At 36.2% G+C, this 16,380-nt stretch overlaps 1 protein-coding gene across 2 annotated transcripts in view; it reads left to right on the top strand.

Moving 5' to 3' along the window:
* kuz (zinc-dependent metalloprotease kuz) overlaps positions 1 to 16,380 on the top strand; it is a 265,140-nt gene that overhangs the window by 227,173 nt on the left and 21,587 nt on the right. For both annotated transcript variants that reach the window (XM_090389623.1, XM_090389622.1), the window contains 2 exons: positions 602 to 795; positions 11,214 to 11,428. In XM_090389623.1, coding sequence (XP_090245749.1) covers positions 602 to 795; positions 11,214 to 11,428 — 409 coding nt within the window. The remainder of the gene's footprint in view (positions 1 to 601; positions 796 to 11,213; positions 11,429 to 16,380) is intronic.

Below are 16,380 nucleotides of genomic sequence, written 5' to 3'. Positions count from 1 at the left end.
ATCATTGGATATGCACTATGAATCTTTCAATTGTTAATTTATTAACTTCCTTTAAACTCATTCTTGAGACAAAATCTACAATGAAAGTTGCTGTTCTTGAGTACCAAACACTGATTGCCATGCAGAGCAGTGAAGGGAAATGCACCTATTATTTTATCATAAATTTCTCACATTACTATATAGAATAATTATTTCTGTGGGTAGGCCTTTACTTCCCAGACAAACCAAACATTAACCTCTTAATCTGTGTGAGTGGGCATTGAGAGTGACAATGAGCAAGTATGTTTTTTTTTTTTTTTTTTTAAATAGCCAAGCAGTATATTCTATACAGATACAACAGACTTCCATCTTTGCTTTATGAAAATAGATGTTATCCATCATTAGAAAGAAGTAGATTAGTTTTTTTTTATTTCATTATTTTAACCTATTCAAAACTGAAAAATGGGATAGATTTATCTAGCACTAAATTTAATATTTGAATCTATTTCAAACATGATAATTAACATAAGGGGCCAGCTCACTCTAAGAATTTAGATCCATTTCATCACTTATTTATTACAACCTGATTAATATGGCCCTATTATCCTTAATTGTTTGATACTGGACGTGGTGCGGAATGTCCTGTTCCCACACCAAAATCCAACAAAACAGTGTGCAATGAAGGTACTCAAGTATGCTGGAGTGGAGAGTGTATTGGATCTATATGTCAGAAATATGAAATGGAAGAGTGTTTTCTTACAGATTCACATGGTGCAAAACCAGAAGAAATGTGTGAAGTTGCCTGTCAGAATAAAGGTAAGTTTTTTTTTGTTTTTTTTTTTAAAACTATTGGTATCCAGTTGACATTAAAGTTTTTCATAATACAAGGTCTGGCCAGAAAGTATGAGCTGCTATGATGTATTAACAGGTATACTAACAGGCAAATGGCAAATCTATGTGAAGATAATTTATGAAGACTCTTTATCTCTTCAAAATAGTGTCCTTCTGGGGCAACATGTGCAGCCCAATGATATTGAATTCACCAAACATTAAGCCACGTTTTTTCTGTTTAAAATTTGATTATTATTAAATCAACACCCTTCAGGGTTTTTAGGAAATAAAAAGTCATATGGAGCTATATTTGGTGAATTGGAGATTGCTGTATTTGAGAGTTCTATGTTTGGCCAAAAAATCTCTGTTCAATTGCAACAAATGTGATAATGCATTATGGCGAAGCAACTATGCAAATAATCCCTTTTGAAGCAGCTATGGTGAAACATCCATGATAATGGTTGCTTCTCCGTAGCTGCTTCAAATGGAGTTCAAAGTCAAAAACAATTTTGGAAGTAACTCTTGATCCCTGAAGTCATAAATATCACCGATGAGCCTCAAATGAAGTTTCCAACTGTATAAAAGGGTGCACCTTGAACCTTCTATACAGGCGCCTCTGTAGCCGGGTGAGTAGGAGCGGCAGTGTGTAGCACACGCTTCTTGATTAGACTGGGGTTCGAGCCCGTGACTACTAAATACGGAGGATGCGGAAAGGTCAGGGAATGACCACGGCATATCCCCCGGAGCAATATGGCCTTAGTTGCTAATGCTCCTAAAAACCAAATAATAACAACAACAGCCTTCTATACAAATGTTTATTTGTTTTCCTGGTCACTTATGTCTCTCCAGCCTAGTGTACAAGCGTTACTAATAGTGTGATAAAGAAGCACTTATTCTACTCAGAGATTCACTCTCCTGGTGAATGATACCAATGCAAAGAATATATCATCTGGAAAGCATCCTGTGATCCATACTGGTTTGATTTACGGCATAAGGAGGAATTCACTCTTCTAGCCTAACCAGTGTTTACTACATGATACCGATGCATAGAATATATCATCTGGAGAGTATCCTGTGATCCATACTGGCTTGATTTATGGCATAAGGAGGGATATTCCCATAGCCAATTTTGGGTATCCAGTTGTGCCTTGCCAGTGGAGTGGTGTATGGCTCTGGACATGTACCATTTGAGACAGGATGCAACAGGCTAATAAATATATGAACCATGTTGGAACAACTTTGAGAAAGGAAAAGTGACATACGTTCCTGCCATCTTTCTCAGGCTATAGGTAATAGGCCATTGCTCCAGTTTGGGCTTTATGCTTGCTTCTTGCTGATTGAATGTGGTTTAAGATCCAGGCTAAGGTAACTGCACTTGATGGAGCCAGATTTGTGTTCTTGTGGGAGATCTGGAGACATGCCTCCATGACGTTCTCCATTGTTCCAATTAAACTGATTGCCATGCTTGCTTGAGAGGGGAAATTTATGCAATGTAAAGATAATTTATGAAGACTTTTTACCTCACATAACTTTTAAATATTTTTTCAAAGTTTGTACTTGCTGTTTTTTTAAAGGAAGTGAGTTCTAAGGCTAAATGGTAGAAGGCTCACCATTCTTGAGGTACGGATAGAAACTTGATGCTTTGGATAACTCCTAAGTGTTATTCCATGCTTCAAGGCTCTTGTTTGATGTGACTTTATTTGAATTTCAGTTTGAATTTATTTATTTAAAATAAATAAATATTTAAAAAAAATTTTTTTTAGAGTTTCTTTGCAATCTATTTATTTATCTTTAAGTTAAATTGATTTAATAATTTGATATGGGCTGTGGCTCCAGCAGCTCCTTAGGGGATCTTATTCAGCTGGATAAATTCAGCTAGAAGAAAGGGATTGGAAATGAAGTAGAAACACCCTTCATTAAGATCTTTTAAAGCATAGAACCTTGAATCAGTTTTCAAGCATTTAGAAGCCATAAAAGATTATTTGAATAAATCATCCAGTCCCTGAATGAAGTGGTAAAAGGAGTAGAAGTTTGGAGAATGCTTCAAGATACTGCAGGAAGCTCTGTACTGAAAAAACAGGATTCCACTTAATTGGCATTGGACAAAATTTTCACTGCCTCCACCCCAAGAAAGATGGAGCCCTGGAAGGGCACACAAAACAGAAAACTCAATGTATGAAGCCTCAAGAAGGCCAAAAAAATTCGAGAGACAAGAATTCATCTTAGTTATTTTTAAAGCCTATTCATATAAGTAAAACTTCAAGTGGAAGTAAGCATTACATTTTAATTGTTGCATTGAATATTTTAACATTTTTCTAATGATCTAAATATTGTATTTACCAATAACTACCTAAAATAGGATAATATCAAAATATTGTCTGATATTTTTGATGATCAGGAAAAAATTACTGTTTGTAATATTGTGTTTATGGGAAAATCCCTGTGTAGTCTCTGTATTATTGGGAAAAATCATATATGTTTGGCTTAATGCCCCATCTCAATCAATTAAGAATGTAAATTAACTTTTGTATTTGCAATAATCTTCAAAACATGTACATACATTCTGTATATGCCAGAGTATAAGGTGAACTTTGTGGAGAAACCCATACCAGGACTAGCTTGGTGTGGGTTTCTCCACCAAAAAAACTTGGAGGGGAGAGGACAAGAAGAGTGGAGCCATATATTAAGTCATAGTGACAGTGGTTGAAGCCAGAAGACAACTGTGGAACAGGAGACTATTCTGGAACACAATATGAGGCATGTACTGGTGCAGCAGTAAATGAAAGAATTTATAGTCTTTGGGTGAAGGCCTTCCAAGAGAAATCTTGAAGTAGTGTAAAATTAAAGATCACAAACAGTATTGAGAGGTAACCTAAGACCTGAATATTACAAATCAGTTTTTAGGTTTCAGTACTTTTCATCACTCTATAACTGTTCCATGCCATCTTTTTCTTCTTCTAAATTGGCCATCCATACTTCTTGACATCCTCCTCTTTTTCTTCCTCACTTTATTTTCTTACTTGAGTGTGTGTGCTCTTGTGCATGCTCTTAAAGGATTTATGTAGCTCTGTATTTGTCTTCCCTGTGCCAAATATCCATTTGATAGAGGTCATGTAGAATCTTAAACTACTGTTGTCTCCTTTCCTGAAATTAGTCTGACTTGCTTGTAACTTTCGTTCCATTTGCAGCTTTAGATTAGACATGGTGAAAACTTTACTGGAAACGGAACAAAATATTGGAGAGAAGAAGGTCGCTTCTCTTTCTGACCTTTTGGATACAGACACCTATTCTTTGTTCTTTTGCCTTTACTACCTGCTGCCCCCCCCCCCATTATTCAACTTAGAACTCCATGACGTCTCCTTACTATTCCAGCCCAGTTATGTCATCTGGTTCATGGATGAAAGTTTTGTTCTGCATGGTGAGCTCCCCTCCCACTTTCTACAAGCAACTTGCATTTTGATTTTTGGAACTTTCTAGTTTTTTTGTTAATTATCCAACCCTTTCGTTATTAAATGTAATATTTTTAAATTTAAAACTACAATATTCGTGAAGCTTGCTGCTGCTTCTTCTGTAAGTTCCATCTCGGGGAGATGGCAGCCAGCAAACCCCACTGTTCTCTGTCTCTAGCATTAAGGATTATTTTCTTGGCATTGTCTGATCCATCCACCTACCCCCTTCTTTCTCTTCCTCTAGAACTCCACTGCAATTTTTGGTGTTTCGTAGTTTTCTCCTCTGAAGTGTCTGTAGTGGTTTTTTTTTTTTTTTTTTTTGAAAATCCCAAGCATGAAAGGTAATAGAACCTGTAGTACTAAGTATCATGTGTGGGTTGAAGGTTAAGAAGATGAAAGAAGATACATGTTGACATTATATTTGAATTTCTGTAGATTGTAATTTTTAGGAAATATTTGTGAAGGGAAGTGTTCCAGAAAACAGAAGTTGAAGGAATAAATGAGAAAGAAGAAAATTTGATTCTGTAAGTTTGAAGTTGGAAAGTAAAAGGATGCTGATGGTATGGCATGTGTTCAGATGGAAGAGAGAATGGGAATTATAGAAGCAAATTCAGAAGAGCAGTGCCCATGGAAGCATCTATAGAAAAGCCATGCAGCAGAAACAGAAAAACTGTGACACAGAGAGGGACTTTCTAAGAGATGGGTCATTAATCAACCTAACTGACCTCTTTTGAATAGATCTACAAGTGTGAGAGAGGCTGTGAGAGCATTGTCCCAGATGTGGGGACAATATTCCATGGTAGGGCAGAATTATGATTTGTACAGAGTGGGTAGCTGTTTAGAAGAAAAGGAAATCACAAAGCAAAAGAGAAATCCCAGTTTTTTAGATGCAGAGAAAGATACGGTGACTGGAGGGAGTCCGAATAGTGTGTGTGTGTGGAGGGGAGTATTGTTGAGCTCACATTAGGTCAAATGTGTATGCCATATTACTTCATACAGCAGTCCTTGCCACCTTTTCTTCCTTCTGAATACACCATGAATTGTTAAACTAATAGAAGAAACTTATCTGTGAAAAGATCTAAATCTTCTAAACACTTCCTTGTTCATTTCACAAATATACGTGGCTCAGTTCTAATCTCAGTGTGTGGTAGAGAATGAAAAGGACTTGGGGGTAATTGTGCAGGCAGATATGAAGTTCTCTGTGCAGTGCAGATGGGCTGCAAGAGTAGCTCATGATGTCTTGTCATTGATATACAGGAATTTTTCTAGCAGGGATAAGGAGATGATTATTCCCTTGTATAAGGCAATGGTCAGGCCACACCTTGAGTACTGTATACAGGTCTGGAGGCCTCATTTCAAGAAGGATGTAGAGCTGCTGGAACGAGTACAGAGAAGGGCAACAAGATTAGCAAATGGAACAAAGGGTTGCTCTTACAAAGAAAGGCTTAAGTTTTGCAAATTACAGTGTCTGGAGACTAGGCACTGGTGAGGTGATCTGATAGAGGTGTATAAAGCCTTGAATGGTTTGAGCATGCACATTGCCGATGGGATTCTTCCTCTTGCTCAGAATAATCACCTGAGAGGGCATAAATTCAAATTGAGGAAAGACAGATGTAGGATAGATGTGCGGAAATTTGCCTTTAGCCAGCGGGTAGTTGGTTGGTGAAACAGACTTCCATCCCTTGTTGTGGAAGTTGATAGCCTAAATAAATTTAAGGCTCAGCTGGACAGGTATTTCGAACGAACGGAGGAGTGAAACAGGAGTGTTTTTTTTTTTTTTTTGGCTGATGTTGCATAAGCTTGCTTTCTTGCATCATATGCCTCTCTACTAGGCCTAAAATCTACTATATTCTGTCAAATTCATCTGTTGCCTCTATCATTCTCCCAACTCTACTAATCGCGTGGAACTCTTTGACTTTCTCCGGTCCAACTTTCCTAATAGTGAGGTCATTTTCCTTGGTGATTTTAATGTTTACAACTCCAACTATCTTTGTTTTTCTTGTCACACAGACCCAGCTGGTTGAGATGCTGATAAGGCTTTTGAAATTACTAATGACCTCACACAGATTGTTCATTTACCTCCCAGAATACCAGACAATCCTAACCATGCAGCCAGCATGCTTAATATTTTTCTCAAAAACAACCCTTCTAATTACAGAGTCAAGATGAATCATGCTATAGGCACCTCAGATTACAATTTGATGATGGTCTCTTTTCCAATGGAGCCTTTCTCTTAATGGCAATCTGAACCTCATAATTTTTTTTTTTCCATTACAAGAATGCAAAATGGGATGATCTGCAAGGTTCTTCTTTTCCTTGGTCGGATTACTGTTTAAAATCATCTGACATCGATATTTGCTCAGATTGTGTCAGTGAAAATATTTCTGTAGGGGTGAAATCCTTTATTCCACACTCCACTCTAAAATTTCATCCTTTATCTAAACCTTGGTTTTCCAATAAATGTGCTGAGGCTGTTCAAGAGAGGAATGTTGCATATCATAATTGGCTTATATCCAAATCTCCAGGTTTATTTTCTGCCAACAGCAAAGCTTGCAACAATTTTAAAGCAGTTATTAATCAGTCCAAACTAGGTTTTGAACAAGCTGAGAAGAGAAAGCTTGCCACTTTTCCAAATAGTAATCAAGCATTCTGATCTCATCCCAAAGCTATGTATTTTCCCTTTTGCTTGGAAATATACTCATCCAGCCAGTTCCTAAAAAGGGTGACAAATCCATCCCATCCATTTATTGTCCCATTGCACTTACTTCTACTCTTTCTGAACATATAAAAAATGTTGTGGAAATCCTTTTTTCTATCTATATGGAAATCTCTATCTCTTATTAAACTGTCTAGAAACCTTCCGATCAACGATCGCCAGTATGGATTCCATCAGTGTTGATCCACTGGTGATATTCTGTCTTACATTACTCGCATATGGACAAATTCAATGGAAAATTTTAGTGAAATTCAAGAAGTTGCTCTTGAAATTTCAATGGCTTTTGACTGTATTTGGCATAAAGGTCTAAATAAGTTTCCAATCTTATGGTTTGCCAATTGTTTTTTACTGGGTATCCAGTTTTCTCTCTGGCCACTCACTGTAGGTGATAGCAGACAGCTCTCTGTCTTCTAACTTCTCCACTAATGCAGATTTTCCCCAAGGTTCAGTTCTTGCTCCCACTCTTTTCCTCTTGAATATTAATGACCTTTTTTCCATTGAATGGAAATCCTATCCATAGTTTTGCTGATGATAAGCACATTGCATTCCACCTTCGAGTTTTAGAAACCTTGCCCTGCACAAACAGCTTCAACTTCTCGAATATCCACTTCCAATTCCTTAAATGCTAATCTGCGGGTAATTCTTCAGAGGGGCAAAGATAACTTAGTTGATTTCAGTGATTCTAAAACAGTCCTGTCTTATATCTTGCAAAAAAGATTCTTCTGCTGATATGCATATCTTCGATAACTGATTTTTAGGCAAGATCATATATCTCTCTATCAGCTTCTATAATTCCTGTTTTCTCATGCAAAGCAGTCCGAACATATGCAGTCAACATCCTTTTACTGTCCAATCTCAAACTGACAGAACCAACTTTTCTTCTTCCTCATTTATTCATTCATCTTCTGCTCTCTGGAACAACCCTCCTTCATATGTATTTCCTGAAAATTACAATCTACAGAAGTTCAAGTCTAATGTCAACAAACATCTTTCATCATCTCAACCTTCAACACATGCATGGTACTAAGTATTGTAAGTTCTAATACCTCTCAGGTTTGGGATTTTTGTTAAAACCCCAAAAAAAAAAAAAAAAAAAAAATTCACTGTTAGGAAAGTTGGACTGTGAAAACGAAGTTTCAAAGAAAGGAAGTTGGAGTTTCAAGCGATTGGTGGAGTTTGGAGAATGAGAGAGAGGCAACAGATGAATTTGACAGAATGGCACAGAGAGATTTTAAGCCAGAGAAGATCAAAAAGAGGAGATTCCAAATTACTGAATCTCCAACAGCGAATATCAGAGCAGACATATGCACAAGTAGGCGGAGATGGGGGGAACCCCTGGTGCCGTTTGACACGAACACACTTGCACAAGAACAAAAGGAATCGTACAGTGAATAATTAGGACAACTGAAATGAACAGTGGTTCATCTCAGTTGTTCTGATGTCAGTGGAAATGGGCATTATTGAGATTGGAACCAGGACCACGTATATTTTTTGAAATGGACAAGGAATTATTTATAAGTTTGTTCTATTATTTCAAGTATTCATGATGTATTCAGTATTAAGAAAAGGTGGCAAGAATATACCCAGCTGCTTGACATAAGGTAGCCTTGACAATGCTGCCACCCGCATGCACAATATTCCGACTCCATCCAGTCACTAGCTGGCTTAGTAGAGTCAGCAAAATTGTACACTAGCTAACGCTAGTGTGTAATCCTAGAGTTACTAATAGGTCCGATCCAGTGGGCTATCTAGGTAGTCAGCCTGTGAACCTGTTTTTTAGCTGTACCCTTGAAATGTAGACTATTCAGTCTCTCCATGGTACCCATAATAGCCTCAAATGAAATCATGTTGCATGATGGAAGAAATTCATCTTGACCAAATATGGGTTTCACTGCTTAAAGCCTCCAGTAAGCAAAGTACTGTTATTGCACCAGCCAGTGAGTCATTACCACTTAGTTTACTGTCTGTTAACATACTGTCTGTTAACATAGGGTGGGGATACCTCTGTGTGGTGTGAACGTCACATCTTATGAACCTTGATCCTTGCTTACATTGGTTCACACCTGGGTGGTCAACTCCAGCATTTTGGGTGCTTTATTTCAGGTCTTGAACATGCAAGTTATATCCAGGGTTACCAACAGTCCCACTATTGTTATGGCACAAGTAGAGGATTTGATTATTGCAGAATGGCCAGTCTTTGATTGACTTGATCCATGTGTCACCTGAATATCAGTTCCATCAGCATTTTAGACTCCCAGGTAGCAAGCAAAGCTTGTCATACCTAAGAGAATATCTATCACATTCTCAAGGGTCAAAAATTAGCAGTATGCCAATTTTCTCCTCTGTGTCATCTTTATTAAGTCTTGTCTTTGTCATTTACAAAACCCTCTCATTATTAACTGCTAGCCTATTTGATTCTTCATAGGCACCATCTTTTATATAGCAGTGTAGGCCAAATTAACACTCCAGAGCTCTGAGTCTGAATTCCAGATTCATCTTGCCTACTTACAAGATTCATCTGATTTGATCTGAATTCTTTAGTTTTATCATCTGACTAGAATGACTTTAGATAGCAAAAGTTGTTGGCTTGTTATGTGTTTCCTTTTTTTGAGAATGGAGAATCAAGGGAAAGTTTTTATTTGTTCTTGAATTATAGGTACTTAGAAGATACAACCTCATCTCACACTCTCCTAACCTCCATGCAATCCTTTTCTACAATTACTTTCCTAACTTTGGTTTTGTGATTCTAGTATTAAATATGATTCTTATGTTCTGTAATTTACTCCTATGTTATATTGAATTTTAATTAGTTTGTCATGTCTGATCTTGTCATATGCTTTCAGCAATTTGTGAAAGTAGCTTCTCATGTTTCAATGCATTTGCAGAATTCAAATTGAGTATATTCAGCAAAATTTGCCAATTTAATTGTAGGACTTTGCTTATGTGGTTCAGTAATTTCATTGTTATATGCTTTGCACATTTGTATCTTTGGTATGGGGATAGCATGAAGCTACCACTGTTACTGTTTGTATTGTTTGCTTAATACTTGAGCAGTGAAATAACAATACATAAGATCTAGCAATTTTTCTTGTTCAAAGTATACATCATTCCTTTTGAAAACTATATCCATTTTAACTGCTGTTAGTTATACTTGGTAACATCAACAATACCATAAAATTTTACTGTGGACTTTTTACCCTCTGTAAATGAAAATCGTACAGTTATTAATTTGTCCCTAGACATGCATACTATCTTTGAACCTAACACTGATTCTATCTTAATTGTCTCTAAACAAACAGTATATGAATATGGCCCTCGAAAATCCCTAGATCAAGGTAGGATATGAAATTTTTGAATGCTTCATTCTTGAAAATGCATGGTGTTGATGTGCCCCCTGTAAGGATGGAAATACATGGAGTAATTCTAATAGTCCAGTTACCACGCAGAGTCCACAACTGGAGAACAGAACCAAACTGTTGTGGAAAAGCAACAATAAACTGCCTAACTAGTCATCTAAGAAGGATGGGTAGATGTGTGCAAAAGGATAAATATTCACGTTTTGAGTTTCTGGCATCATAAATTCATTTCTCTCTATTTATCCCTAGATCAAGGTAGGATATGAAATTTTTGAATGCTTCATTCTTGAAAATGCATGGTGTTGATGTGCCCACTGTAAGGATGGAAATACTGGACTAATTCTAATAGTCCAGTTACCATGCAGAGTCCACAAGTTGAGAACAGAACCAAACTGTTGTGGAAAAGCAACAATAAATTGCCTAACTAGTCATCTAAGAAGGATGGGTAGATGTGTGCAAAAGGATAAATATTCAGGTTTTGAGTTTCTGGCATCATAAATTCATTTCTCTCTATTTATTCCTTTAGAAAATGAATTCTATAGTTATATCTTAAAGATCTTGAAAGTTAGTCTTGTGAGATTGCTTCTGACATTAAACAAATAATACAAGTAGTATGCATTTCCTCTATATACATTATTATTATGTTCACTGTCACAGCAACAGTAAATAAAATGATCACAGTTCTGCCTGTTATAATATAGATATAACCGTTACAAAATACTATATAGAATTGGAGTATTATTTGTATTGAATATTACACCATGATGATAAATTGGACATACTTTTAATGTTTTGTGTTTAAAGTCAAACTTGTAATTTAATAGGTACATTTTGCAGTATTTCAACTTAACAGTAAGAGGTGCTTTATTGTATGCTTTATAGGTGATCCAAATAGTTGTAGGAGTACATACAAAATTGATAAAATGAAAAGCATCAGTGGAATAAAGCTTCGTCCAGGTTCCCCTTGTAACGACTTTCAGGGTTATTGTGATGTGTTCCAGAAATGTAGAGCAGTAGATGCTGAAGGCCCATTAGCACGTCTCAAAAACCTTCTCTTTAATCAGCAAACGCTGATGAGCATTAAACAGTGGGTTACGGTATGTACATTTTAATTTGTTTGCTTCTATCTGCAATACATAAATTTTACATGATTTTACAATACATAAATACAAGGTTTTCCATTTGTTGTAAAATCTGATGAAGGTAGCATGTTTGTCTGGTTTGGTGTGGTGAATATTTCAGAACACTGGCTTAACTATAAAAATTTATCCCCCATCCCTCCAAAAATAAAGCATTAGTCTAAAGCTCCAAGAATACGAAATTGGCACCAGCATAGTTGCCAACTCTCTGAATTTACAACAGAGAATTTATTCTTTATTTTACTTGATTTGTCTTTCTACATCTCACCATTATAATATGGCTGGTAACAAAGTTTGTCCATCTTTTTTACTAAAACTTTTTTTTTTTTTTTTTTTTTTTGTTCTTTGAAGAAGTACTGTTTAAGTAACCATTGAAAAAAACATTCCTATAAATGCTTGGATGCCGCAAATTTCATTGGTTAATAGTGATAATATAAACCAGAGCTGTGATGCTCAATACATTCTACGTTCAGTATTTGTAAAAGAATAAGAGACGTTTATCTCAATATGATATGTAGAACACTGTGTATCATATTGAGATAATCTTCTCTTATTCTTTTACAGTATTGGTTGACAGTGCAATATTGCAAGCTTGCTTCCTGGTGTCATTAAAGAAGTTAATGAAGCAGTAGATGTTTTGTAGTTCCCATGTGAGAACTTAGACTGTTATGAGCGAAGAAAGAGTTTATGTACAGTGATCCTTGTTTGAGAAAATGACAAGTACACAAAGACACGTGAAATATAACAAATGTTTCTGAGTCCTGGTTGGCAATTGAACAGTTTCTCATAACAGTAAGAGAGAATATTCAGGCTGGTTAAAAAAATAAAAAACTGTGTTCAAATCATTTCTTTCTGGTGAAACTTTGGAAATGCTCCTAACGATCAAGTTTAGCAGGGCCATTTTTATGAACTTTGAACCAACATTTTTGAATAGATTGGGCAATATATGCAACAGTATCTTTCTTGAAACAATCAAAACAGTTGATATCTAGTAGAATATACAAACAGAAATCGACAGACAGACAAAAGAAATTCTAGGTTAATTATGGTATTTTTTCCACAACATGGGCGAGTTTGTTTCCGCAAAAAAAACCATTTTCCTGCTTATAAATGCCTGATCTTTGGCTTTTTGAAAGTCAAAAGTTAGCAGTTGTGCAGTGTAAAGCTTATTAACAATGGCTTTCATTAAGATGCAAAAAGAAATATGGCATAAAATTTTAGAAGATGTAAATGCAAGATTTTTCCATGTATTATAAAATCTGAAGAAGGTAGCATGTTTACCTTGTGTATGGTTTGTAGATATGATTTTCAGCAGCTGAAAATGTTAATATAATCAGACTAAGCATAAAAACAGCATGAAACAGCAATTGAAAGCAACTAAGCATAAAAACAGCATGAAACAGCAATTGAAAGCAACTAAGCATAAAAACAGCATGAAGTTCATAGTGACGATGTTATGCATACCATATATATATTTATTTGCATATTTTGTCATGGAACATAATCTTCCTCTCAGTTTGTGCTAATCATGTGGATGTGTTAGCCTTGTGTATTGTATGTAGATGTGGTTTTAAGCAGCTGAAAATGCGATATAATCGGATGAATGTGTAATAGACTCCCCCTCTCTCTCTCTCTCCCTCCCTCCTATCAAGAAAGAGAGAGAGAGAGAGAGAGAGAGAGAGAGAGAGAGAGAGAGAATAGAGTTCTAAAAAGAACTATTTTTAAATATCAATTGGTGCATGCCACTGAAGTAAAAAAAAAATTGTGTTTACATATTGGTGTCTTTGGTTAACTTACTGGTAGAAAAGTGTCAGTCTTTGACAAATTTTAAAGGAATGGTTAGAGATGGTCAGAAAAGTCATATGAGCACTTTTCAGATTTACTAAATTGAAAAGTACAATAAACAATCACTAATGAGTGACACTGATTTGTAACCAAATACAATTCTTGATCCAAAAGTTTGAAAGATGACAAATTAATTAACCCCCCCCCCCCCAAAAAAAAAAATCTCAATTGCAAACTTTTGATGAAAGCAATCCTAAACAGGCCAAGCAAGCTGATAATTCTAGACATATTATCCTTACTCATGCAGAAGTCTGTTTGTGTTTCTCTCTTCTAGCTTGAATAAAGCAGTTTGCCTGTTTCTTTTTAATGTTTTGCCAATATTTAAAAATCTGAACATAACTCTTTGATCCAGCATACCTCACATAACTGTTCTGAGGTTGTTACTCCTGGTTATGTTCAAGATGCTATGTGAAAATTTATTTTTCCAACAGTTTTGAAATCTTTTACTATCATTTTGGAAATTGATTGCCATGGAAGACTAAGCCAGAGCAGTTGTTTGACAGAATAGGTTGAAGAGATTTTAAACCAGAGAACTTTGAATAAAAGAGATTATAAATTACTGTCTTTGAAAAGGAATATTAGATGGATGTATGCACAAGTACCATCTTTGAAGAAAGCAGAATCATACAACGAATAATTAAGACAACTGAGATGAGCAATAGTTGAAGCAGCCAATAATTGGGATTCTCTTAGAAAAAAGTGAGTGGGGCTTGGTAGACATTTAAGTGTAAATGGATATCGTCGAGATTGAAACTGAGACCAAGTATATTTGTTAAATTAATCAGGAAGTGTTTGGAATGTTTAGATCTTTTGCAGATAAGTTTAATCTATTAGTTTGACCATTCACAATTAAAAAGTGCATTCAGTAGATAAAGTAAAAGTAGAGAGGTGACATGTATTAGTAGTTACAAAGGATGCAAGAAAGAAAGCTTATAAAGCATGAGCAAAAAAGGAAAAAAGAAAGAAAAAAACTTTCTCACATCACCTATCCATCCCATCCAATAGTTTCTGTAGTTCTCCTTTGAATTTATTCAAACTGCCCCTACAATAACAACAGATGAAATTTGTTCCAATCAGCCACCACTGGCTGAAGGCAAACTTCTGCACAGCTGTATTGCAACCATCTTTCCTGAATTTATATTTATGTCCCCCTCACATGTAGTCTCAGCAAGAGAGAGTAAATGCCATCAACATTTAGCTTCAATCCATTTAAATCCTTAAACAACCCAATCAAGATCACCTTGCATATGCCTAGTCTCCAGACAGTGCAGTTGCAGAACTGAAGTCTTTCTTGATGAGACAACCCTCTTGTTCCCCCCCCCCTCGCCAATCTCATTGCCCTTCCTTGCACCCATTCCAGAAATTCGACACCTTTTCTAAAATGATGCCTCCAGACCTGCAGGCAGTACTCAGGATATGGCCATCTCTTCCTTATCCCTTTTAGCAAAGTTCCTGTACATCATTCACAAAACCCCATTAACTTTCCTGGCACCCTAATAGTCCATTTTCACCATACTGAGTGTAGTATATAGTTACTACATTAATTTTTGATTACTGTTGTCCTTAGGTAGTACCTTGCATTTGTCAATGTTAAACTTCAGCTGACATTTCTCAGCCCATCTGCATAATATTTCTAGATCTTGCAGTAGCTTCTTCTTCTTCTTTTTTTTTTTTTTTTTAATAAAAACCCCAAACAAGAGATGTATTACTATAGTACTTAGTACCATGCATTGGTTGGAGGTTGAGAAGATAAAAGAAGATATTTGTTGACATTAGACTTGAACTTCTGTAGACTGTAATTTTCAGGAAATACATATGAAGGAAGGTTGTTCCAGAAAATGACTGTTGAATGAATAAACAAAGAATATGAAAAGTTGGTTCTGTGAATTTGAAGTTGGACAGTAAATGGATGCTGGCTGGTGGCTGCATGTGTTCAGACTATTTTGAAAGAGACGGCGCAAATTAGAGAAGCCAATTCAGAAGAACAGTGCCCATGGAAATATCTGTAGAAAAGGCATGTAGCAGAAACAGTATGTCTATGAGACAGAGAGTGGATGAGACAGAGGTTAATTAATGACTCATCTCTGTTAGAGATGAGTCATTAATTAACCTAACTGCCCCCTTCAGAATGGAATCTAGAAGCCTGAGAGAGGTTTTGGGGGCTCTGCCCCAGATGTGGGAACAGTATTCCATGGTAGGGTGGATTTGTACAAAATGAACAACTGTTTGGAAGAAAAGTAATGCCAAGAGAAAAAGAGAAAACCAAGTTTTTTAGATGCAGAGTAAGCAATACTTGTAATGTGTAATCCAAGAGAGATTAGAAGTCAGGGTAATCCCCAAAAGAGATATATCATTTTGCCTTGAAATCGGAGTGTCACCAAAGATAAACATAGGAGCTGAAGAATCCTTTTTACGAGATATAAGACAGGACTCAGTTTTAGAAGGATTGAAATCAACTAAGTTGTCTTTGCCCCCCAGGTGATCGGCATTTAAGGAATTGATAGTCAGTATTCGAGAAGTTGAAGCTGATTGAGCAGGGTGAGGGTTTCTCAAACTAGAAAGTGGAATGCAGTGTGCTATCATCAGCAAAACTATGGATAGGATTTCCTGTCAATGGAAGAAGGTTATTAATATATAAGAGGTAAAGAGTGGGGGAAAGAACTGACCCTCTGGGGACACCAGCATTGGTGGAGAAGTTAGAAGACAGAAAGCCATCTACCATCACCCTCAGTGAGTGGTCAGAGAGAAAACTGATTAACCAATTACAAAAAAAGTTGACAAATCATAAGATGAAAGCTTGTTTAGAAGACCTTTATGCCAAACATGATCGAAAGCCTTTGAGATGTCAAGAGCAACTGCTTGTGTTTCACTGAACTTTTCCATTGAATTTGTCCATAAATTGGTAGCCAGAATATTACCAATGGATCGACACTGACAGAATCCATCTGGCAATCGTTGATCAGATGGAAGATTTCTAGATAGTTTAAGAGTTGCCAGTTAATTGATTTCTCAATTATTTTAGAAAGAGTAGAAGTAATTGCAATGGCTCGATAATTCGATGGGAG

This window comes from Mastigoproctus giganteus, chromosome 2 (genome assembly GCF_048544385.1).
Source record: "Mastigoproctus giganteus isolate SK-2022 chromosome 2, ASM4854438v1, whole genome shotgun sequence".
Classification (NCBI taxonomy): domain Eukaryota; kingdom Metazoa; phylum Arthropoda; class Arachnida; order Uropygi; family Thelyphonidae; genus Mastigoproctus; species Mastigoproctus giganteus.
Note: the sequence above shows the minus strand (reverse complement) of the source record. Positions and strands in the feature narration are given on the sequence as shown.